Below are 26518 nucleotides of genomic sequence, written 5' to 3' on the forward strand. Positions count from 1 at the left end.
CTGCTGCGCCTCTGCTTGTCCGCTGCGCGATGTGAGGCGGCCCCGGCGCCAGTCTGGCTCTCGGCTCGGCTGAGCTCAGTGTGGCCATTAGGGGCCGGTGCGGCAGCGGCGGCGCGGAGCGCAGCGGCAGGAGGAGGAGGAGGGCGGCTCTCAGGGTGGGGGCGCAGGCCCGGGAGGGGGCACCGGGAGGAGGTGAGTGTCTCTGGTCGCCTCCTCCTCTCCCCCTTTTTCGCCCCCGCCTCCTTGTGGCGATGAGAAGGAGGAGGACAGCGCCGAGGAGGAAGAAGCTGATGGCGGCGGCGGAGCTCCGAGAGACCTCGGCTGGGCAGGGGCTCGCCGTGGCGGGCTGGGGACTGCGTCTGTAGAGCTGTGAGTTCCCGAGAATTCGCTGCAGCGGACGTGCTCGTGGGATCAGTGTTGCTGTACCCTCCTCCCGGCCTGGTTTAGGCCCGGCCCCTCGCACTTGCCCCTACCATTTCTGTTGAGTCCGCATCCCTCTCCGGCCACCGCAACCAGGCGAAGAGAAAAAGGAACTTCCCCCCACCCCTGTTGGGTGGCGGCGGAGCTCCGGAGCCCACCCTTAGGAGCGGGGCGGGGACCCCGTTTCGGAGAAGAGATTTCCTCAGGATTCTCGTTTTTTTCCTCGGTTGTATCTCCGAAAGAATTAAAAATGGCCGAGAATGTGGTGGAACCCGGGCCGCCTTCAGCCAAGCGGCCTAAACTCTCATCTCCGGCCCTCTCGGCGTCCGCCAGCGATGGCACAGGTTAGTCTCGGGACTCCCGGCCTTCCATAGTTCCCTTCGTCTTTTCTGCTCGTTGCACCTTCATTCCAGGGTGCTTCTGTGTATCTCTTCCCATTTCCCCGGCCGGTGTTTAATTTTAAAGGTTTTTGAATGGACTGGTCGAAGACGTCCAGTAGCCCAACCATTTTCTTTGCCTTCTGATACATTCATTGCAACACTATGTCATGTCAGATCGTTGTGTGTTCTGGAATTAAGAGGTTGGAAGTGGGAGCTGCGGGGACCTTTATTGTTGGCTCCATGCAATTTAATTTGGGAAATGCCGGTACAATCGTGTGTGAGGGCTTTTATGCACTTTTACTATTTTTGTTACTGGTGAATGAGGGATTTCAGCTCTTTCTCCCCTGTTGCAATGAATTCTTTTTTTCTCTGCTTTCCCACCTTTAATGATTTTTGCTCCTGTGAGGCAGATTTTCTGTTGAGGAATGGGGGCGGAAGACAAATCTTGGTGTCTGCGATCCAAGGTTTTAAGTGTAACTAAAGTTCAACAAAATTTCATTCTTAGGTCCCCTCTCCCCATCCTTGCCTCAAGAGTCAGTATGGACCGCAGTTTATTTTATATCCATTTGCCATGAAACCAAAATGTCTCAAACTGCGTGTTGAGGTGTAGACCTGAGGCGTTTCCTTTGCAGTTTGTCACACTCTTACTTAGAAGGGAAAGAAAAAAGATGAAGCCTTTCTGGAATTAGGTACTTAGAAATGGGAGATAATAAGTTGAAAGACTCCCAGTCATGAACTTCCAACTAAAGTGATTGTACAAGTTTAAAAATGAACAGGAGGTTTTGTGCTTGCATGTTTGTTTTGTTTTGCTTTTTGGACCTTTGCAATTCCAGTTTACAAGATGAAGGAATTCTTTTCTCCAGTCAGCCCCTTTGTTAGGAGACCTGAAGGGAGACTCTCCCTTGTCTGTTCTTTTTCCTGCTTACTGTTAGTTTAGTGTTATTCTGATGATCACTGACCTGGTCCTCTCTTGCTGTCTGACTTGTTTGAGAGGCCAGGATAATGAAGAAGAAGAAGAAGAAAAAGAAGAAGAAGAAGAAGAATGGCTAGTCATCTGACAGTCCACTAGATGTTCCTCCTTACTGCAAGCATCCCTTTAACTCAGAGAAGAGGCTCCAGATCTCTCCTTCTGCCAATGAGAGTGTATAGTGGAGTTAAACGTACCCTGCAAGTTGTAGAGAATGTGTGGGCCATGTTTCTGAGTAGGATTTCTATTAAGGCCTGGAAATAAGATAGAACTAGTGCATTACTCTGCTTTTTTAGCAGCTGTATTTCGAACCATGAGTTTTGCTCACCTGCAACAGTTGGGAAGGATAAGTCTTGCAGTGTTCTAAGGCTCTAACTTTAGTTATATGTGAGCATTCAGCTGTAAAGTTTCCGTAGTCTTAGAGAATTTTTTTTAAATTATGTCTTTGAAATTCATAGGCATAGATATTTTATAGACATATTTGCTCTGGATTTTTGTTTCCTCCTCTGCCCCCATAATAAGTGTACTTCTGTAACATGTTCACAAGTTACCATATTTGACATAGCCAGTAACAAGAAATATTATGGAAAACTTTTTAAAATTAAATTTTTGGATGTTCTGATTTTGAGTGACTTAGTCATAAAGTCTGTTCATGTAATTCTGTTCAGATGGACTACTGCATTCTTTATCTGATAAATTGTATAGCTTTTGGCTAACTTTCATGGTTAAAAAAGGGAAAACTTGCTTTGGGTATCTTTGAATGTCATTACTGGAGTCTTTGGGTGGTAGTGGTGGGGCTGGGGTTTTCTTTGTGTGGGTCTAGATGTCCTGGAATTCACATCACCAGCCTCTACCTCCCAAGTGCTGGATTTAAAGGCAGGTGCCACCAGGACCACCAACTTCTAGAGTCTTAAAAAATTTCAATACTGAGATTGGTTTATTCTTAGTAGTAAGGATTATAGTAATATTAGTAATTTTTCTTCTCTTAACATTGTAGTGACGGTTAAATTTTTTTTCTTTTAAAATTTATATACCATTAGGTCGGTTTTATTTTGTTTTGAGACAGGGTTTTTGTAGCTCTGACTATCCTAGAACTCTCCATGTTGATAAGACTGCCCTTAAGCTCACAGAGCCACCTGCTTCTGCCTCCTGTTTGCTGGGGTTAAAGGCCTGTGTCTCAAGGACCTGCTTGTTTCTTTTCCTTTTTTTTTTTTTTTTTTTTTTTTAATTTGATACAGGGTATCACTACATAGCCCTGACTGGCCTACAATCTAGAGAGAAATGATTGACTCTGCCTCCCTTCCTCATGGTGGGATTAAAGGTGTGTGCCACCAAGCCCAACAGGTATATAATTTAAATTATACCAGCCTAGTTTTCTAGTTTTTTGTCAGGGTTGGGCGAATGAATTTACCATGTGGGTGCCATTACGTACATTTTGGTAGTTCTTTGGATCCAGAAACGTGATAGTAATACATTTTTAGGCAACTTGTAAGGAAGCATTTTACATTTAAAACTTACAGTGTCAAGCCGGGCAGTGGTGGTGCATGCCTTTAATCCCAGCATTTGGGAGGCAGAGGCAGGCGGATTTCTGAGTTCAAGGCCAGCCTGGTCTACAGAGTGCGTTCCAGGACAGCCAGGACTACACAGAGAAACCCTGTCTCGAAAAACAAAACAAAAAGAAAACAAAAAAATAACTTACAGTGTCTTTATTTTGATCTTTTCCCTTCCCCCCCAGGGTTGTAACCTTGGTTGTCCTGGAACTCATGTGGACTCATAATAAAATCTATCTGCCTCTGCCTGCAGTGTTGGGATTAAAGATCATTGATTAAAGACTTGCATTTTGATTTTTTAAGATGTTCATTGGGTGGTTTATAAACATGAAAGTTGGTTGTTGTGCCTGATTTTATCTAGAGCTGGCCAAAATTCTAAAAAATTTTTTTTAAATGCACATTGGTGTTTTGCCTCTGTGTGTGTATACATACATACATATATATATATGAATGACAGTGTTGCATCTCCTGTGACTGTTGTCTGTTGTTACAGGCTGGGGTAAACTCCCATGTGGGTCCTGGGAATTGAACCCATGTCCTCTGGAAGAACAGCCAGTGTATTTATTGCTGAACCATCTCTCCAGCTGGACTCTACAAACTTTTTAAAAAGTACATTAGGCTTATAAAATGTGTGGTGTATATATACCTATCAAATATTTGAATGTATTTTTTTTATAAGAAAGCAACTAAGTCTGTGAGTTGGTAAGCTCTGAGGTATCACAAAACAGATGAGTATTTAACCCAACTTGTGAACTCCCCACCCCTTTTTTCTTATTTTCTTTTTGGGGTTTTCAAGACAAAGTTTTTCTATGTAACAGCCAGCTTGACTGTCTTGGAACTTCAAATGTAGACCAAGCTGGTCTTGTGCTCATAGAGAGCTGTCTGCTTCTGCCTCCCAAGTACTTGGGATTGAAGGTGTGAGCCACCAAGCCCTGTCAGCTTTTGGATTTAGGTGGCAATGCAGAATTAAGAGGACCCCAGGTACATTATGAAATTGCCAGGTTAAGTCCAGTGACTTGATTTAGGTTCACATTTTCTGTTGAAATGGGAAACAATAAAAGCCTGCCTTCCCTTTTCCCTTCCTTCTTTCCTCTCTGTCTGTCTTTGTTTTTGTACTTCAGTGTTTGCATTTCAGTATTTTTTTTTCTTTTTTTTGAGTCTCATGTAGCTCTAGCAGTCCTAGAACTCAACATGAAGACCATTCTCAAAGATTGTTTCTGCCTCTTAATTGTCCTGCTGAAACTTAACTTTCTTCTATTCTTTCTCCCCTAGAAGACCATAAAAGCTATTTGTAAACTTTTTTATATATATATAAAAAATTGTTCACAGAAGTTAATAGGTAAGTTTTTGAATACTTGTTGAACTGATTATATCTGCTGATCTTAAATGATGGCAGTCATGAGTGTGATCTTTTTCCTTCATTGCTCAGTGAACATTTTGTCACTGCTTGGAAATCACTTAAAGAACTCTTAAGAGGCTGTGTAAAGATGGGTAACAGTTTTAGGACTTAGCACACAATTCAGTAGAGTATACATTTCCTTCTCTAGCCCTTCTGTGTGGATAACTGAACTGGCTTGGATTTATGTCCCAAACCAATCTCTCTATCCCAGTTTCAAAGACACTAAGGAAACAGTGTATGAAGTCTACTTTGAATTTTGACCACTAGGTTAGTGTATACTAGTTTATACTAGAGAACTGGTAAAGAGTGTATACTAGTGTATACTAGAGAACTGGTAAAGATTGTGTACTAGTGTATACTAGAGAACTGGTAAAGAGTGTATACTAGAGTATACTAGAGAACTGGTAAAGAGTGTATACTAGAGTATACTAGAGAACTGGTAAAGAGTGTATACTAGTGTATACTAGAGAACTGGTAAAGATTGTTTTGCTACAGCTTTTTTGCCCCTGCCTCCCCAGTGAGGGATTACAGGGGCAAGCCACACAATTTTTTAAAAATATGTTTTATTTTTCTTAAGATAACACTGTATAAAGTAAATGACTTACCATCCTACTCAGAATTCGTCTATGGAGTTGTGTTTTGTTTTTGCTCAGATCTTGGCATTATGCTTTAATTTTTTTGTTTTGTTTTTATTTTAGTTGCAAAATGTGTATGTTAGAGTTGCTTTAAAATCTGATAGGTTGAACAGCCAACCTCATGGTTTAGGGAGGTGTTGCTGTGCTGACTGATGAAATACAGCAGAACGCTTTGCCCCACACCTTAAATTTCTCAAAGCCTTATAAATTCAGTGAAAGGCCCTCAAGTAGATTGTCTGGTTGACAGTGACAGAGTATGGGTTCTTTTCCCCATCAGGAGCTAGTGTTGAGTGAATTGATGGTGGAGAAGGAGAAGAGGGCTAATGTCCTTTGGCATTTAGTTTCTACCCCCTCTTGAAGAAAATAATTTGAAACACTTAAAGATGAATGCAGAGTGGTGTTCGTAGACATGCTAAATATTGCGTCATAAGTGGGAGTATAAAGTAATATATTGTGGTAAATTAAAAAAAACCTCAGATGTCATTTTTTCCAGTTTATAATATCCAACAATTAATCAATGAGAAATAGGAAGTAGTTTTCATTTTCATTTTTTGGTTTTCATTCAGTTTCCTTTTTTTTTTTTTTACTTTAAAGATGGGGTCTTACTGTGTTGCCTAGGTGGTCTGAAAACTCTTACGGTATAACCAACCTTCCAGTTAAGCCTCTGTAGTAGCTAGGACTACAGGCATGCTGCATTATACCTGCTTGAAGCTATTGTAAGTGTGAGAAACTTTAGTTAAACAGTTTATACCAAAGATTAAGATAAATCAAACATTTAATTTTGTGCTTATTTTGGCCACACATAGACTAAGATTGAAATAATACAGAGAAGATTAGCATGGTTCCTGTATAAGGATGTCACAAAAGTGAGTTGGGCATGGTCATTTTTGTACACCTATAATTCCAACAGTCAAGATGCGATGGCAAGAGGATTGAGTGTTTGAGCTCAGCCTTAGCTATAATGTAACAAGGCCCTACCTACCTCAAAACAAAAATGAAGAAATCAAAATATAGTGATTTTTTTTTTTTTGGCAAATAACTATTTTTTCACATGATGGCTAGTAAGTAGTTTCTTTCTGAAATTTTGATTAATTTTTTTTGTTGCTCATTTCTTGAAAAGAGTATAAGATGGGGCTGTTAAGATGGCGAGTGGGTAAAAATACTTGCTTGTGCAGTCCTGTACATTCGAGTTCAACCTGTAGAACCTAAATAAAAAGTAAAAAGGAGAGCCAATCTACAAATTTGTCCTGACCACCACATGCATGCTGTGATGAGCATGTACGTACAGACACAATGGACAGCTAAGAGTATAGATACTTATTAGTTAAGCCTCTTAGCAATTTGGTTTGTTAGTTTTTTTCACTTTTTTATTTTTACTTATTTTGCATATTAGTATTTTGCTTGTATGTGTATGCCATGAGTGTACCTGGTGCTTTCAGATCAGAAGAGGGTGTGGATCCCCGAGACTGGAGCTGTCTTACGTGTGCTTGGAACTGAACCCAGGTTGTCTGTAAGAGCAGTACATGCTCTTAACCATTGTGCCATTTCTCTAGCTCCACATATAAAATTTGTTCTTAGATAACACAGTCTTTTAGATACCTCAAAGAACAATCCAAGTTTTATTGAGAAGATAATTTTAAAGCTAGCATGGTCTGTCTACATAGCAGGTTCTAGGTCACCCAAGGATACGTAGTGAGAGCCAATCTCAAAAAACAAAACAAAACAAACCCCTACTGAACAATAAAGCTGAGTGGTGACAGAGAATGGGCTTTGGAGTCAGACTTGGACAACTGAGAATCCCCTGCCTTTATTAACTGAACCAACTTACAGTTCCTCTTCCTTACCTGTCGTGCCCACTGTTACAGGACTGTGGTAAGGAATAAGTGGGAATGTTCTGTACAGTGCTTAGGAAAACTGCAGTCCTAAAACTCTAGGAGGATGAGATTAATTATTTCTAGTTAGAGTCTACCCTGGGCTACAAAGTGATACTACTACATAAATGACCCTGAGACAAAAGAAATCTAAAGCTCGGGACAGCACTTGATATTGTGCAATGTGTACACACATGAAATGTGAAGAAGTTACTGCCAACTCCACCACAGGACATTAGTGGTAGACTTTTATTTTATGGAAATACAGATAAGGATAAAGACGAAGGAAAGAAGTGCAGAGAGGTAGTGATCAAGTAAGTCTTGTAGCAGACTTTTATTATCACCCACCTAAAGATTAAGTCTGCCAGTGCTATAAGAATAAGGGAGCAGAGAGGCAAACCTAAGAATAAAGCACTCTTACCATGGTGTACCTATAATCCCAGCCTTTGGGAGTTGGGAGCATGAAACTGCAAGTTTTTAGGCTGGACTGGATTAGAGTAAGGGTTTTTTCTAAAAAAATCAACCAAAGCAATGTATGTACTTGCTACCACACAGTGTTTTGTATCTAAATAATTTAAAACTAGTTGGTATTTATTAGCAGTATGAGAAACAGAATCAAATTGTTCTTGTTTTTTGCTTTTTTCGAGACAGGGTTTCTCTGTATTCGATCCTTTGGAACTAGAGTTACAGATAGTTATGGGGTACCATGTGGGTGCCGGAAATTGAACCCTAGCGGTAACAAGTACTGACTGCTGAGCCATCTCTTCAGTTACTGTTTTTGTTGTTTTGAGACAAAGTCTCATTCTGGGCTGGAACTCACTGTAATAGCACAGTAGCTCAGACTCCTTTGAAATCTTTTTTTTTTTTTTTTTTTTGATTTTTCGAGACAGGGTTTCTCTGTGTCGTCCTGGCTGCCTTGGAACTCACTCTGTGGACCAGGCTGGCCTCGAACTCAGAAATCCGCCTGCCTCTGCCTCCCAAGTGCTGGGATTAAAGGCCACCACCGCCTGGCTTGAAATCTTTTGAGATGCTTCTACTTGTCCTGGTGTCCTGAGGTAGAATCACTGTGCCTGTCCAAAAGATACTTCTTTTTATTTTTTGAGACAGGATTTCTCTTTATGTTACCCTTGCCTTGCTGCTGTAGAACGCACTCTATAGACCAGGCTGGCCTAAGAACTTAAGAGATCTGCTTACTTCTGCTTCCTGAGTAGTCCACCACCCCCCAGCCAAAAGTTACTTTCCTATAAAGAGGAAGAAAAATGTAGTGCTTTTTAGTTTAGTTTTATCACATCAAGATTATATACATACGTGAATGACAGAGTCTTATGTTATCTCAGGCTAACTTCAAACTATGACAACCCTACCTGCTTCCTATGGGTCAGGGTCACAGGTCTGAGCCATCAAAACCTACCTTAAGGATTAAGAACTACATTTAAATGTAGAGCCAGAAACCTTAGTCAGGGTGTAAAACTTATTGTATGTGTATGTGTGTGTTTGTATGTTGGTGTATGTGTGTGGACCAGTGCGTGATTTTTTTTTTATTGGCTATCTTCTGTAATCACACTTGACCTAATTTGTTTGAGATGAGGTCCCACTGAATCTGAAGCTCATTGTTTAGGCTGTATAGGCTGGGCAGCAAGGCTCAGGGAACCTTCTCTATCTACTTGCCCAGGATTGGAAATAGGTGCCACTACCTGGCTTTTACATGGGTGCTAGGGGCTCCCTCAGGTCTTTATGCTTGAGTAGCAAGCACTTTGTTAACAGAAGCCATCTTCCAACTCTACTGATGAATGAGCGGTATTTCCTCCCTTCTGCCTTAGTGTCCTTCAGGTATTTAGTTTTGGTTTTTCAAAGCACTAATTGCAACACCCTAGACGAGTTTCATGGCCTATTGTTAGCTTGTGAACCACAATTTAAAGAGTATTAGAACAAAGAGTTTTAACAATGGCAGTAGCTTTTTGGTCTAATGTTTTTTATATACTTATATGCTGGACATTTATGCTTTCTTGGTTTATGAAAACTCCATGTTCAAACAGACATGTTTTTGTTTTTCCTTCCCAGAATTTGCAGATACAGGTACTGACACTGGAAAAGTCTGGTGTGACCAGCATTTATTTGGGAAGTATAGTTAGGAACAGATAGGTGAATATGAAGTCTAGCTTCTGTAATCACACTTCAGACTGGTGCGTGTCTGTGAGGAGTTTGTGTCTGGTTGTGGAATCTCATAACACCTATGATGTACCTTGGCTGAAATAGAGGAGTGTGTGAGGCTAGAAAGTGTGGTCATTCCATTAACCTATAAATCCCACTTGCCTGGATAGTAAGAAGTTAGAGATGATGGAGGGGTTAAACATGTGTGGCTAACAATGCTTACAGAAGTTTAAATTGCATATTTTAGCTGTTTAAATGGATGTAGAATTATACTTAAGATATTAAAATGAGGTAAGACCTGGGAAGAGGCAGTAAGGGAAGAGAATTTTAAAGATTTCTGGCTTTAGTAAAGGTGGTCTTTCTCACAGAAGATAGAAAAAAAGTGGTAAGGTTTGAAAGTTAGGTGGCTGAGATATTATAACTGGGTATTGATTCCAGTATAAGTAGCCAGGTGGAGAAATCTGATTATTTTCAAGTTTCAAGTTGGGGAAAATGGGTGGGCAATTTAACTTACCAAGGGATTATAGGAAGAGAAGTGTGTGTGTGGGGGTATATGTATGTGTTGTATGAACAGATGGAGGATCAAATGTATATACTAGGGAAGTGACTCAAACCTTGGACATACTGTCTTCATTTGATGCCTGTTCCTTTGGAACTAGCAGTTGCTGAATATTTACCGAAGATTAGACATTTAGAATAATATAAAGAAGATCAACCAAGGTCGTTTCTGCTAAGGTGGTATACACAGACACACACAGTTTCCTTACAAACAGTGCACTGGTAGTCTTTAAAGGTATCTGATAGGGGCCAGTCGGTGGTGGCACCTGCCTTTAATTCTAGCACTGGGAGGCAGAAGCAGGTGAATTTCTGTGAGTTGGAGGCCAGTCTAGTCTACAGATTGAGTTCCAGAACAGCCAGGCCTACACAAACCTATAGGCCTGATTGAACACTGCCGCCACCCCCCCCCAAAGATAGCTGATAGAGATATTTCAGATTTCAGACATAGGTCTTAGATATTGCTGGAAAAATTCATATAGCAAAAGGTGCATGTTAACAAAAGTGATTAGAGCTGAAAGTACTTAGCTTTTGTTAGACATGGGGAAGGGTATTTCACATAAATACAAACGATGTGCCTAGAATGTATGCTGTGTGTTTGGATGTTTTCATTGAGACAGAAATGGATAAGACAAACATGGTAAGGAATTTATTTGCCATTATTGGGTTTTCTCAACAAAAACTCTAGGAGTAAGAAAATGGTTGGTGAAGACTCTTGTGATGGCCGAGTATCCAGAGTAAGTTGCAGGGAGAGGACCTGAGAGCAGAATAGCTGTTCTAAGACTCCTTTGTAGACCAACCTGGTCTAGAACTCAAGATATCTGCCTGAGTGCTGAGTAGATTAAAGGCCACCATTGCCTGACCAGAGGCTTTTTATTTATTTTATTGAGTGTACATTTGGTGTGTGGGTTAGAGAACTTTGTGGAGTTGTTTCCATTACTTTTATCTGTATTCTAGGATTTGAATTCAGGTGGTCAGGCTTTTGGAGCAAGTTTTCTTTACCTACTGAGCCATCTATTTTTCTGGCAACTCGAGATTTTAAGAATAAATGATTGGCTACTTTCTCTGTTTATCCTCTTCTATAGGTATTCCTTCTCAACAAACTCTGAAGTTTATTGATAAAGTCAAGACATCATACAGTGATAGCATGGTTTGGGTTTAATGTGAATATAGCATTCACTTGATTTACCAAAAACCCTATTTTTGTTTGTGTAAGTGGGTGCACCTGTGTGCACATATGTGTGTGCTTGTAGAGACCAGTAGAATGTGTAAAATCTCTTCTAGCTAGACTTACAGGCAGTTGTGAACTGACAATTTTGATGCTGGGAACTGAACTCAGTTCTATTGCAACAGCAGCAAGTGCTCGTAACCACTGAGCCTGTTGCTAGCCCGTTCCGCTGATTTTTATTTTTTACATGTGAGCGTTGACCTGCACATGTCTGTGTGAACCATGTATGCATGTAAGTTCTTTGAATAGAACTGGGTCTTCTGCAAGAGCAAGAAGTGCTTTCATCCTTTGCGCTGTCACTCCCACTCAACTGAGCTCTTATTTATTTATTTATTTATTTAAACCGTAAGGTTTTACTATGTAGCCCTGGCTGATCTGGAGCATCCTGTGTAGACCAGACCACTCTCAAATTGGAAGAGATCTGCCTACTTGCTATTTCACTTATTTTTCTTTTGTGTGTATAGGCATTTTACCCCTATGCATGTCTGTGTGCAGTGCCAGAAGAGGGTATTGGATCCTCTGAAACTTTAATTACAGATGATTTTGAGCCACCATGTTGGTGACATAATTTAAATTGGTTTTTCTTTAAGAACAGCCATTGCTTTTAACTTCTGGGCAATTTATTAATTTGTTTTGTTTTGTTGAGAGAGGATCTCTCTGTCCTGGCTGGCCTTGGACTCACAGAAATCTATCTACCTCTGCCTCCTAAGAGCTGGGATTAAATGCCTGTGCCATGCACTAACATATAAGTAGAAGGCCTAAACTGGAATTGTGCAAGAGCAGTGTGTATTCTCTGCTGCAGAGCTATCTAGCACTCCCCCTCAAAACTAGGGTTTTTGGGGACGGGGGTGGGGGAATCCACACATCCTGTGTTTTAAACATTGACCACTAACAACTGAGCTTTATTTCCAGACCTTAGTTTTTTCTCCACATGTTATTTGTGTGTGCCAGGACTGGACAACTTTTGTGAATCTGAGTTGTCTCTCTTTCCACCATGATGGTAGGGGGATCAGCTCATTATCAAACTTGACAGGATTTGCCTGCTTTATTACTAGCTGAGCCATCTTAGTGGACTACTCCTGCGATTTTTATTACTATGTTTATTTTGTGACTTTTCTCTATAATTTGTGACATGTATAAGAATAAGTAGTTGAAGGTTATCTTAGTTTCTTCACTATATTCAGTATGATGATAATAGACTATTTTCTATTATTATATTCCAGTGGAAAGTAAAAAAAAATACTTAAAGTAATCTCAATTATGTAAATATCAAGGATGTAATGAAAAAAGTATAATATTAGGCAATTTTTGAATGGTAGCTTTCAGTCACTTTCATTTAAAATTTATGTTCCAAATTATCCGTGGATTTTATTTATTTATTTATTTATTTGTTATTAAATCTAAGTACACTGTAGCTGTCTTCAGACACACCAGAAGAGGTCGTCAGATCTCATTACAGATGGTTGTGAGCCACCATGTGGTTGCTGGGATTTGAACTCAGGACCTTCGGAAGAGCAGTCGGTGCTCTTAACCACTCTGCCATCTCTCCAGCCCTCATGGATTTTTTAATTAAATTTTTTGTTTGTTTTTTGTTTTCATTATTTGTATATTTGTGTTTGTCTTTGTATACATGAATGTGTTGCTTTTGGAGGCCAGTAGAAGATACTAAGTCCCCTGGAACTGGAGTTACAAATGGTTCTGAGCCTCATGAATTGGGGAGCTTGCATCCTCTGCAATAGTTGTGCAGACTGTCCTCTGAGCATGTTTTATTTCTTACATGTTTATGGTAGAAGGGTCGGTCAGGTTCTTTAAAAGAAGAAATGAAACGAATGCTTCCCCTGCCCGGCATTAATGCTTTTTTTTTTTTTTTTTTTTTTTTTTTTTTTTTTTTTTTTTGGTTTTTCGAGACAGGGTTTCTCTGTATATCCCTGGCTGATCCTGGAACTCACTCTGTAGACCAGGCTGGCCTTGAACTCAGAAATCCGCCTGCCTCTGCCTCCCGAGTGCTGGGATTTAAAGGCGTGCGCCACCAAGCCCAGCTCATTAGTGCTTTTTTCTTGGAAACTATTTGAAAACCTTAAAGGAGAGAAAACTCAAACACTTAAGCATTAAAACAAGTCAGTAAGATGGTGATGTTTGTTTAATATAGTCTAGAATGACCTTGAACTCCTTATCTGGTCTCCATTTCTCAAGTGCTGGCATTATAGGAGTATGCTGTAACTATGGGCTAAAAGAATACTGGCGCCAATATTAAGCCAAAATCTGTAATATGTCTACAATTCTTGGTTGAGGTAGAGAGTGGCTGTTTGCAATTAAATAGTACCCAGAGGCATAACACTTTCTGGCTAGATTTTGGTTAAGGCAAACTTTTGTGATATGTAACCAAATCCACTTCACTATTAAAGGCTGTACTTGTGATATGAGAAGTGATCAGCTGTGGTAGACAGTTGGTTCTGTACTACTGCATCCAGACTTGTGTTGGTTGTATATGTATTATAGTACTTAGTTTTCATTTTAACTTACTTTCTAAGGAACACTGGAACTGCCCAATTTAATTTCAAAAGTTGGAGGATTTTGTTTTGAGACAAGATTTCCCTCTGTAAGCCTGTTCTGTCCTCAGCTCCGGAGTGCTAGGGCTCTAGGCGTGAGCCATCATGCTGAATTTAGATTAGCATTTAAACAGAAATTATTAAAGCATAGGAAAGAAGTCTCAGTGGTTACAAGCATCTCCTACCTTTCCACAGGTCTAAGTTCAGTTTTCAGTACCCAAGTTAGGCAGCTCACAACTACTTCTAATTCACAACTACTTCTAATTCCATCTTCAGGGAAGATGCTCTTTTCTGATCTCCGTTGGCACACACATAAACACTAAGAAGTAACAATTGAAAACAAAAATCTTAAATTAATTTGTCTGTGTACACGTCTTTGTGAGTTATCCCTGTGAGTGTGAAAGTCAAAGGACAGCTTATAGGAATCTGTTCTCTTCTTTATCCATGAGGGTTCTTGGCCATGAACTCCAGTTGTCAGGCTTAGCTGCAAGCGCAATTCTCTAGAGTCATCACTGACCCAGCATGCCTTCTAACAATTATTAATACTAAGGTTTCAGCAATTCATTTAGTAGGTATTGTGCCAACATTCAGTCCTCTTAACTTGGTGTTATGCCTCGGTTCTTAGGTTTTGGGTCGGGTTTTGTTTTTTGTTTTTGTTTGTTTTTTGTTGTTTTGGTTTGGTTTTTCTTTTTTTTTCTTTTTCTTTTTTTTGTTTTGTTTTGTTTTGTTTTTCGAGACAGGGTTTCTCTGTATAGCCCTGGCTGTCCTGGAACTCACTTTGTAGACCAGGCTGGCCTCGAACTTAGAAATCCACCTTGCCTCTGCCTCCTGAATGCTGGGATTAAAGGCGTGTGCCACCACACCCGGCTTGGTTTTTCAAGATAGGGTTTCTCTATATAACAAGCCCTGGCTGTCCTATACTCTTTTTGTAGACCAGGCTGGCCTCAAACTCACTGAAATCTGCCTGCCTCTGCTTTCTGGGTCCTGGGATTAAAGGCATGTGCCACCATATGTGGCTAGTTCTTAAGTTTTATAGCTTGTTTGGCTAGCCAAAATTAGCCTTTTAGGAAAGAATACAATACTATTTTAGTATATTAAAAAAACTTCAATAAAATAAACATTTAGTTTTCTTTGGAGAGTTGTAAGATGTAATTATTTTATGCTTACCGAGAACTAAATTGTCTTAAGAGCTTCTGATTTTGGTTGTGTCACATTTAACCTTTATCTTTTCTATTTGTTTTTAGATTTTGGTTCACTGTTTGACCTGGAACATGACTTACCAGATGAATTAATCAACTCTACAGAATTGGGACTAACCAATGGTGGCGATATCAGTCAGCTTCAGACAAGTCTTGGCATAGTACAAGATGCAGCCTCGAAACATAAACAGCTGTCAGAACTGCTGAGGTCTGGTAGCTCCCCAAACCTCAACATGGGAGTCGGTGGCCCAGGCCAAGCGATGGCCAGCCAGGCCCAACAGAACAGCCCTGGATTAAGTTTGATAAATAGCATGGTCAAAAGCCCAATGGCACAGACAGGCTTGACTTCTCCAAACATGGGGATTGGCAGTAGTGGACCAAATCAGGGTCCTACTCAGTCCCCAGCAGGTATGATGAACAGTCCAGTGAACCAGCCTGCCATGGGAATGAACACAGGGATGAATGCTGGCATGAATCCTGGAATGTTGGCTGCAGGCAATGGACAAGGGATAATGCCCAATCAAGTCATGAACGGTTCCATTGGAGCAGGCCGGGGACGGCCAAACATGCAGTACCCAAATGCAGGCATGGGCAATGCTGGCAGTTTATTGACTGAGCCACTACAGCAGGGCTCTCCTCAGATGGGAGGACAGCCAGGATTGAGAGGCCCCCAACCACTTAAGGTAAGTACTGTTTGTGTTTGTAACCTTTTGTCCATTTTAGTGATCGAGTTCAAGGTTACTTATTTTTGTATTTATGTGCCAAGGATCTAATGTGTTGGTTCAAGTCATAAGCTCTTTTATTAAATTTATAGGAAATATTTTTATACTTGACTGGTATCCTGTACCTTCATGATTCTTTTGAAATGGTAACCTATGGATTCCTAATCTTTCTGGTCTCTAACTTTTGGAATCTTTTTAACTCCTTTTAGAATCTACATTATCCTTATAGTCTCCTTATAAAAGTACAATTTTAAGATAACGGGTATTAACACTGTTTAGGCAGAGAATTCATTTGTTCTATTTCATTCAGCTCCTTTATTCATGAGGGTTCTAGGCCATGAACTCAGGTTAATCACTGTCCAGTGTAAAACAAAGATGCTCTGACCAAGGACCAAGGACCAAGGCTTACAGCAGCACTAGTATGTAGGTTTAAACAAAAACACTAAGAAGGTACTTGATACCATATTATTAATTTAGTTAGGAAATAACTATGGGCTACTACATGAATGAGACATGACTTTCCTCCTGTGGAGCAGACCTGAAATCCAATCAAGAAACCTGTGGTTTACCCTCATTATAGTAAGGATACTATAGCAGCCTTGGGAACATCTTACCTGGAAGCGTTGTTGTAGCTTGCATATGCATGGTTTGGTAAGACCAAGTGGCTTTACGCCCTAGCAGCCTGCTACATTTTACCTCCTAGCACATGAAAGCTAGTCAGCAGGGAGGAATCTTCCCGCTCCATTCCGTCTCTATTCTCCATGTTCTGTAACCAGTGTGTGGTTTCAAAAGTACTATTCTACCATCTAGATCAGGTGGACAATTGAAACAATGGCAGTAGTCGATATTGGTGGCTTCTGGGGCATCTCCAACTGGCATTGAGATTTTTCATTTAGTAACCTATGGCTTTCGGAGCAGCAGTATGCATAAGCAGACTTATGCAGAATACTTCTGTTTAAATTTTTTTTTCCTGACAGAGTGATGGAACATCTTTAATCCCAGGACTTGCAAGGTAGAGGCAGGTAGATTTCAGTGAATTCCAAGGCAGCCATGAATCCAAAAAAAAAAGGGTGGGCACACTTGACACTTGTCCTCCTTACCATTTTACTGTTTTAAGAATAGTGTTTTGTTTTTTTGTTTTTTTTTTTCATTCTGCTTGGACTTTAAGCTTTAAGATAGTCTCCTGGCTTTTACAGGAGTTCTCTGTATCCTAATTCAGGTTATCAAGCTTGTATCTCATTAATTTTTTTACTCACTGAGCTAGCTTTCTTGTCCTTGTATTTTTTCATTTTTTATTGTTATTTGTATGTGATGTGTTTGTGGACATTTCTTTTCTACTATGGGGATAGAACACAACTTAGTGAAGTTCTCTCTTTCCACCTTAATGTAGGTTTTGGGGATTAAACAGCATTGTCTTCAAGTTTAAATACCAAAATCTTTTACCTTATCTAAGCCATCCTGCCAGCCCTGAAATTGTATTTTTGTGTTTAAAGATTATTTTATTTATATGAGTACACTGTAGCTGTCTTCAGATACAACAGAAGAGGGAGTCAGATCCCATTACAAATGGTTGTGAGCCACCATGTGGTTGCTAGGAATTGAACTTAGGACCTCTTGAAGATCAGTCAGTCTTCTTAGCCCTCGAGCCATCTCTCTAGCCCTCTAAAATTGTATTTTTATTTAGCTAACAGAATAGCAGGTTTCTAGATGGGTTTTTCATATATTCTTAGATTTGACTAGCCTTTTCCCCAACTCCCAAAACTTTTCTATCCACAGTGTTCTTTGTTCTACCATATCAAATGTATTAAGCTCTCTTCCCTCTAACACACATAAACATCCTACCATGGTATCTTTGTGTTGTTCTCACCTCTGCATGTGCCCTGAAGTTAAACTTACAAATTTAAATATTTGAAGCTAAGATCTACATATGAGAGATTGTGTGGAATTTATCTTTCTGGGCCTGAGTTACCTCATGCTTTCATTTTCCTTCAAATTTAATTTTCAGTTACAGCTGAATTCCATTGTGTATATGTATAAATTTTTGTAGAAATTTGTTAGTTGAGGGACATCTCGGCTGCTGCTCTTCCCTAGCTTTTTGTATAGAACAGCTGTCAATGTGGAGATAATGTGGAACTTACCTAATTATGTCAGACAAGTGTTAAACAGAGAGAGAGATTCATTGGGAGGAACCTAAGTCAGTGTGTTAAAAATTTGTTACTTAGCTGGGCAGTGGTGTTGCATGCCTTTGATCCCAGCACTTGGGAGGCAGAGGATTTCTGAGTTCGAGGATACCCAGGGCTATGCAGAGAAACCCTGTCTCAAAAAAACCAAAAAAAAAAAGTTGTTATTTTTAAATTATGCATTGTGTGTGTACATATGCATTGTGTGTGTGTTCATATGCAGTACACATGGAAGCTGCAGACCAGAAGCACAGGATTTCCCCGTGTGGCTGGTATTACAGGCAGTTGTGAACCTCCCGTCTTGTCCCAGGACATCTCTCCACTCTGTGCTTTCACAGATTATATCCTGAATACATGGCAGTGAGCAAAACATTAATTCTACCTTCATAGAGCTTACATTTCAATAGGGAAATTCACAACTTAAGATGCTTTTGTTGTTTATTTTGTTGTTTTTTGAGACAGAGTTTCTCTGAACAGCCCTGGTTGTCCTGGAACTAGCTCTGTAGATGAGGCTGGCCTCAAACTCAAAGAAATTTGCTTGCCTCTGCTTCCAGAGTACCAGGTTTAAAGATTTGCACAACCATGGGGCAAAAAAGATAAATATTAAGCTGAGCATGGTAGCACACATTTTTGAGTCCAGCACTTGGGAGCCAGAGCCACATGGATGGATCTCTCAATTAAAGGCCAGCCTTGTCTGCCAGAGTTTCAGGATAGCCAAAGCTACATAGTGAGATACTATCTCAAAAAACAGGAGGATGATGGTGGGGATGGATTTTGCTACATTTAGGATGTAGCTCAGGGTTCAGTGTAGAAAGTGTGCTTAGTATGAACAAGAACCTAGGGTTGATCACCAGTTCCCCTAAAATATTTCTGAGCTTCATTCAAGTGAGTATTTACTTTAAGAGAGTAAATTCCATTCCCCAAATAGTGATAATATAATTTTTAGAATTTACTCTTGGCATCAATCTGTGATACATTTCTGTATGTAATGTTAGAGTTTTTTTAATTAAAGACAGGATCTCACTATCCCAGGCTGGCCTTCAACTTCCTGTGTAACACTGATCTTCCTTCCATTACTTTCTGAATGCTGAGATTTCATGCAAGTAACCCACACTCAGTTTATGGGGTACAGATGGTCAAATCCAGGTCTTCATGGGTGTCAGGCAAGAATTATATTAACTGAGCTCTTTATCTCCAGCACTAAGAGTTCTAGATCTGTAAAGTTTTACATTCAGAGTGTGTCGTAGAGATATGATGGCTCAACAGTTAAAGAACTTGTACTGATCTTACATTGGATCTGAATTTTCAGGATCTATGATGATTGGTACCCAAACCCCTGTAAATATAGCTCCGGGGGGGGGGGGGGTCTAAGGCCTTTGATCTGCTGGGAGACTCATACTCATTTGCCACCAAGTCTGGCTTTGTTTTGTTTTGCTATGTAGCCCACGTTGGTCTCAAACTCAAGAGCTATCAAATTCAGGTCTCTTGTCCTATCCTTCTGGATGCTGATATTAAAGCTTGTTTTTGTAATCATTTATTTAATATGTATGAGTGTTTTACTCACATGTATGTATGTTCACCATGTACATGTATGCTTAGTGACACCAAATGCCAGAGAAAGATTCCCTCAGTCTGGGATTATGGAACGTATGTTCTACCATGTGGATTCTTGGGAAATGAGTCATTTGCTAAAACAAGTGGTCTGAACTGCCTGAGCCATCTCTTTAGCCCAATATTTGATTTCTAATGTGTCCATATGTATCTTATTACAATCCTAGTTTTCTGCAGCAGCAGAAATTAACAACAGGGTATTTAATATGTGCAAGACTGCTTTTAGCAAAGGAAGAATGATACTTTAAGGCTTTTGTGGGATAGAGGGTGTTTTTTGCTTGTTCCTTCCTGGTTGTTGTGTGACACAACTTTCCCTGAGGAGAGACAACACACAATGGCTACTACCCAAATAGGGAATCACAGACTAAAGCATAAATATCACCAGAATCCAATTTGGTGCAGCAGTGAGCGTTATTAGGGTGATTACCAGAGTATGAGTTGAAGAGAAGAAATGACTCAAAGACACCTGCATCACCAAAGCCCACCCAGCACGGGTAATAAAGCTGGAAACCTAGACATTGCCCTGCAGGCAACTCTACAGCTTGAAGAAAATCCTTTCCACGTGCCTCAGTTGGTCTAAACTTCTTCCAGGCAGCTTGGCTACTTTCTGCTGCTCCTAAGTAGCTGGTCTGGCCTTAGAGTCCTCTTTGAAGCTTTTCTCCTCTGAGAGAAAAGCTGTAGCTCAGCTTCTGTATAGGGGAAACAGCTTTTTGCTGATTTGGGCAGTGAGGGATCTAGTGAATCTGATCAGTTTCAGGACCTTCCTGAATTGATTTTTAATTGACAGCTTCCTATATAAAGGAAGGAGCTCCCAGCAGGATTGAATGTTTCGATCTAGGATAGCAACACTGGTCCTTTCTTTTCCTTTTCAGGTTAGGTCAGTGTCTGTATTATGGTGGGTAATTGGACATCAGGAATTACCAGCTATAAAGGGAAGTGAGATCAAATAACATCATTGTAGCAGACACAAATATAGTCCTATCTTTCTTCTGTTTGTTGGGGGAGAGAAAAAAGGCTTCAAGTGACAGAAAGTATAATAATGGGAAGGTAGATATTCTGAGATACAATACCAGTTTCAGTTTGTATTGAGATTTATGTGAACACAGACATTATAATTATTTATAGACACTGAGGCAGCTTACAAATGTCTACACTTTATTTACTTCTGTGAAGTTTTAGAAACATTGTTATTTGTTCTTGTGTCATTCAAAGTTATGTGGTAAATTGGCTTTCATACTATGTCTCAATTTTCATTTTCATTAAGGATACAATTATAAATATACCATAATTCAGTATAGGCATGGATATTATTATTATTTTAGAATAAATATTGCTACTGTAAATAAGCAAAGGTTTAGTAGTTAGGAGCCCTGGTTCTCTTCCCCTTTCAGAGGACCCAGGTCCTATTCTCAGAATCTATGTTGTAGCCAACCCTAACACCAGTTGCAGGGATCTGATGCCCTCTACTGTCCTTGAAAGCCACTGCATGTTAGTGGTACACATACATCCAGACAGAACACTCACAAAATAAGCAGTGTGGTTGTGCATGTTTATGATCCAGCTTTGGGAGGCTGAGTAGGGGGATTGCACTTCCAAGTCAGCCTTGATTACATAGTGAGATTATATCTTAAAGAGTGTACGTGGTACTACTTAAGAAAAACATTTGCACTATTGTGATCCTAATATTTCCTTTACTAGTTAATACTAGGTAGTCACATAAGAGTGGGAATGTGACTGCCATGGAACTGGTAATTCTGCTTCTCCTTCCTAAGTGCTAGGATTGTAGGCCTCATAGAACCAAGCCTGGTAGGAAAATGCAGTTGGCGTGGGGGTTAAGAAAAATTATTCCGTAAATGCTTGCCACACAAGCACAGGGACTTATTAGTCAAAAGCACCCAAGAAAAAAGCCAGCTCTGGTGGCATATTAATCTTAACAATGGAGAGGCAAAGACCAGGCTCCTTTGCTTAATCAGCAAGATCCAAGTTTAGTGAGAGACTTACTTGTGAGATGTCTTGGTAGTAAAGACAATTGCCCAGACCTAGTATCTTTGACTCAGATAGTCTTCTAACTTCTTTATATGCACTAGGGTAAGTGCATGCAAGTGTGTATGTATGGGCTCTCATGAATGCAAAAACAAATTCAGTTTAAAATATTTAACATTCTTCATTGTATAGTGGGATGGCTCCAGATAAACTGAGCACAAAGAAGATAATGCTTTTAAAAGTTTTTTTGTAGTCATGGCTCTATTTAAACCTTAATTTGTGATACATACTTTGGTAAGCATACACTTTTATTCAATGTGTTTTAGTTTTAAAATTTGTGTTGTATTTATTTTGATTGTATGTGAATTTTTTTTTTTTTTTAAATTTTCGAGACAGGGTTTCTCTGTATAGCCCTGGCTGTCCTGGAACTCACTTTGTAGACCAGGCTGCCCTCGAACTCAGAAATCCATCTGCCTCTGCCTCGGGAGTGCTGGGATCAAAGGCATGCACCACCACGCCTGGCTGTATGTGAATTCTTAAAAAGAGTATATACCACCCAGGTGTAGAGGGTATAGAGGACAGCCTCGTGGAGTTGGTCCTGTCCTTTCACTTTTACAAGTATAGGGGATCAAATTCGGCTTGATAGAATTTTGCAGTAAGCACCTTTACCTGCTAAGCGATACTCCTGAGTCTTTCATTATGGTTTTTTTTTTTTTTTTTTTTTTTTGAATACTCTAAGGATTTTATTTAAAATGGTTTTCTAATATAGAACATGAAGTATGGTCATGGTGATGTCTTAGTAATACAGAGAATGACACTTTTTTCTAATTTTATGTAGATGGGAATGATGAACAATCCCAGTCCTTATGGTTCACCATACACTCAGAATTCTGGACAGCAGATTGGAGCAAGTGGCCTTGGTCTCCAAATTCAGACAAAGACTGTTCTACCAAATAACTTATCTCCATTTGCAATGGACAAAAAGGCAGTTCCTGGTGGGGGAATGCCCAGTATGGTGAGTACTTAGCACTATTTTGTTAAGACTTTTTCTTGTCTTTTTGTTTTCTTTCTTCTTCTTCCTTTCATTTTGGCTTTTGGAGACACGGTTTCTCTGTGTAGCCCTGGCTGTCCTGGAATTCTGAAGTCTGCCAGCCTCTGCCCCCACTTCTGCCTGGCTCTTTTCTCTTTTTAACATTTATGTGCATGCAGAATAGATGTGTGCACAATACCATGGTAAACTTGTGAATGTCAGAAGTCAGCTTGCAGAAGTTAGTTTTCTTCTAATGTGAATCTTGAACTGTATACTCAGGTCACTATAATTACGTATTGAGCCACTTTGTGAGCATATTAGGTTGGCATTTAACACACTGGTATTATATATACTTGACCTTAAGATACATGATGTATATTAATTACCCTTGTGCCTTGGAATGGAATTTCACTTTGTAAAATTTCCACATGGCATTTTATTTGCTGTGCTAACTGATGAGTTGGAAGACTAATTCACAGAGTAAATGTGAGCTACAGTGAGTCCTTCAGCAGGCTCGCTGTAAGCCTTGTTACTGAAGAATAGGAAGAAGAACCTTTCTGCGCTTGCAGGAGATTCTTACTGCAAAGGCTTCTCTCAAGGACTGTGAATACTAGTTTTATTTCTATTAGTGTAACAGTAATTTTTTCAATTAACAAAATGATTTTTTGTTTTTCTCTTTTGGGATGAACCAACTGCATGAGTGGCTACGGTTAAGCTTCATTAAGTAGCATCTGTAATGGACAGTTTTCATGTTTAAAATTTCCAGTAAGGTGGCTCTCAGTAAGTTTAGGCCAGCCATATCTACATAGCCAGTTCCAGGCCATTCCAGACCTGAGATAAGACCTTAAAAGAAACCAAAGAAAGAGGACATGCTAGGCATGGTGGAGCACAACTTTAATCTGTGGAGATGGAGACTCACACCTGTGGAGGTGTATCTGATTTGGGTTCAAACAATTTCTACTTAGGAATTAAATGGTTTGTTTTTACTTTTGAGATTTGTCCTAGAACAATTTTATTTTATTTACTTTTACAAGTTTTGGTATTTTGTGTGGTATTGATTGTTTGTATTTAAAAAACCATACGAAGTAAAAAACCAAATAACAAAAATATGTCCTCACTGTCCTAAGGAATAACTTCTACTGGGAAGAGTTAATTTTTTTTTTTAAGAGGTGTAAAAACTATATTTGCTACACATGGTAGCACGTTTTCAATTCCAATACTTGTTTTTTGTTTAACATTTTTTTAAAGATTTCTTCTTGTGTTTTATGTGCACGTGTGCATGCATATAGGCTAGTGCGCCAATATAGGCTAGATGAGCATCTTGGGTTCTCTAGAGCTGGAGTTACAGGAGTCTGAGTTCTGCATATGTATACTGTGAACTAAATGCAAGTACTTTCAACAACTGTGACCTCTCTCCAGTCCCTATGTGTTTTTTGAGGCAGGATCTGGTAACAGGCTGGCTTCAGACTTGCTCTATAGAAGATTGACTTGAGTTCTGGGTCTTACTGTTCCCTTACTGAGCCTCTAATACTGAGAATGTGGAAATTACCTGTTCTTCCTTTCCGTTTAGTTCTCTGTGTCTAATAAATATGTACCATTTTTTATTTATATGAATACATTGTAGTTGTCTTCAGACACAACAGAAGAGGGCATCAGATCTCATTACAGATGGTTGTGAGCCACCATGTGGTTGCTGGGAATTGAACTCGGACCTCTGGAAGAACAGTCAGTGCTCTTAACCACCGAGCCATCTCTCCAGCCCCATAATTTATTTTCTTATTCCATTAATCTTTCTGATTAAGAGCTATTTATCGTGTATACATTGAATTCTTTCCATCCAAAATTAAAGAATGAATTCTGACATACAGTAGGTCACCACCAAGGATTTAATTTGAAAATACCTAGTCCTTGTTAAAAGATGGCACACTTGTAACACTGTTAAATATATCTTTGCTACATTTGTTAGGGCCAGCAGCCTACCCCATCGGTCCAGCAGCCAGGCCTGGTGACTCCAGTTGCCGCAGGAATGGGTTCTGGAGCACACACAGCTGATCCAGAGAAGCGCAAGCTCATCCAGCAGCAGCTTGTTCTCCTTTTACATGCTCACAAGTGCCAGCGCCGGGAGCAAGCTAATGGGGAAGTGAGGCAGTGCAACCTTCCTCACTGTCGTACCATGAAAAATGTCCTAAACCATATGACACATTGCCAGTCAGGCAAATCCTGCCAAGGTGAGTAACTTTGAGGATGATATTTTTATTTGGTACTTTGATTATGTTGATGACATTTTAGACATAGACATGTTCTGACATTAAATTTTGCCTTTCCCCCTTTATAAGTAAAGCAACTTTGTACACCAGGTGAGTTCCTGACCAATAAAATACAACTTCTTGGGTGTATGCTTGCTTGTTTGTATTGTTCCTGAAATTGAACCCTGAGCCTTGTACTTGGTAGAGGAGCACTCTATTGCTGAGCCATTCTTCTACCCCTAAATTTGCCAGAGGCTACTGATTAGGCTAGTCTAGCTGTCAGGTAGTTTGTTCTGAGAGTTTAGCATCACCAGTTCCCAAGCATTGGGGTTAACATGATATATTTAAGGTACTAGGGTCTGAACTCTGGTTCTCAAGCTTGCATTGCAAGCTCTTGACTGACTGAGCTGTCTTTAAAACTTTTACACTACCTGTTTATACATGATAAATATTATCAGAAAGATTTATGCAATAAGAAAATAAATTATGGGTCTGGAGAGATGGCTCAGTGGTAAGTAAGTAGTAGTACATGGTTAGAAAGGAAGTTGTAATAGTTTGTGATATTTATTCTGTTTTGTTCCAGTTTAGCCATGTGGGCAATTACTCAACACAATAGAGTTTTGCCCAACTGAATACTTCTATGTCTAGTGTCACTGTTTTATAGGCATGTATTCTGCACTACAGTTTAGAATATCTTTATATTTGGAGCACTTGTTAAGTTGTATGTCATTCCTGTAAATAAAAAGAATTAACAATTTTTTCTTGTTTGTTTTAGTGGCACATTGTGCATCTTCTCGACAAATCATTTCACACTGGAAAAATTGCACAAGGCATGATTGTCCTGTGTGTCTTCCTCTCAAAAATGCTGGGGATAAGCGAAATCAACAGTGTAAGTGATTAAATCTTGCTGATTTTTACCAAGTTTTTTGAGCAGCATACTAGTGCCCTTTGACAGAGTGTAGACTACTGCTTGACTGTTTGAGACTCTGGTCCTGCCATGCCATTCTGGATGAAAGATTTTCTATTTCTCTCTTAATTAGTAAAACAAAAAAGAAGTATGTCTTATTCTTGGAATGGAGTTAAGAGCATCAACTGCTCTTTCAGACGTCCTTAGTTCAATTCCCAGCAACCACATCATATCTGTAATGGGATCAGATACCCTCTTGTGCTGTGTATGAAGACATCGACAATGTAATCACATATGTAAAATAAGTAAATCTAAAAAAAGAAAATGGAAATAAGATTTTCGTATTCTTAAAACCATCAATAGATGACAAATTTTAAAAAAATTTTTTTTGCCTTTAGAGATAGCCTTGCTATGTAGCCCAGGCTGGCACTGAACTTGCTATCTCTGTCTCAGCTATCTGAATGCTGGGATTGTAATTGTGTACTGTCGTGTATTCTTTAAAATTTTCAAAACTGAAGCATTGAAGCAAGTTTTTTCTTTTTATTTATTTATTTATTTCAAATATATGAGTATACTGTAGCTGTATAGATGGTTGTGAGCCTTCATATGGAATTGAATTTTTAGGACCTTTGCTTGCTCTGGTCAATACTGCTCGCCCCCAGTTGCTCCGGCCCAAAGATTTATTTATTATTTTTATTTATTACTATACATAAGTACACTCTAGCTGTCTTCAGACGCACCAGAAGAGGGTGTCAGGTCTCATTACAGGTGGTTCACAGTGTGGTTGTTAGGATTTGAACTCAAGACATTCCAAAGAACAGTCATTGAGTGTTCTTACCCACTGAGCCATCTCACCAGCCTGGCATTGTTGTTTTGGCATTGAGTGGGTAGATCAAATGAGAAATGTTGGATTGGGGTTAGCGGGGGTTTCTTTT

At 39.7% G+C, this 26518-nt stretch overlaps 1 protein-coding gene and 1 non-coding gene across 6 annotated transcripts in view; both read left to right on the forward strand.

Annotated features, from left to right (window-relative positions):
• The first annotated feature begins 250 nt into the window (after nucleotides 1–250).
• Ep300 (E1A binding protein p300) overlaps nucleotides 251–26518 on the forward strand; it is a 65869-nt gene continuing 39601 nt past the window's right edge. For 3 of the 5 annotated variants that reach the window (XM_006521089.2, XM_006521090.3, XM_030248611.1), the window contains exons 1-5: nucleotides 251–764; nucleotides 14950–15587; nucleotides 22239–22415; nucleotides 24397–24658; nucleotides 25452–25565. In XM_006521089.2, coding sequence (XP_006521152.1) covers nucleotides 671–764; nucleotides 14950–15587; nucleotides 22239–22415; nucleotides 24397–24658; nucleotides 25452–25565 — 1285 coding nt within the window. In that variant the 5' untranslated portion in view covers nucleotides 251–670. The remainder of the gene's footprint in view (nucleotides 765–14949; nucleotides 15588–22238; nucleotides 22416–24396; nucleotides 24659–25451; nucleotides 25566–26518) is intronic. The other 2 variants (NM_177821.6, XM_006521091.3) reach the window with 2 other exon arrangements.
• Nucleotides 6133–6241, forward strand: Gm22067. The gene has a single exon (XR_003951735.1). It is a non-coding gene; the product is annotated as a U6 spliceosomal RNA (small nuclear RNA).

Source organism: Mus musculus, chromosome 15 (assembly GCF_000001635.26).
Source record: "Mus musculus strain C57BL/6J chromosome 15, GRCm38.p6 C57BL/6J".
Classification (NCBI taxonomy): Eukaryota; Metazoa; Chordata; class Mammalia; order Rodentia; family Muridae; genus Mus; species Mus musculus.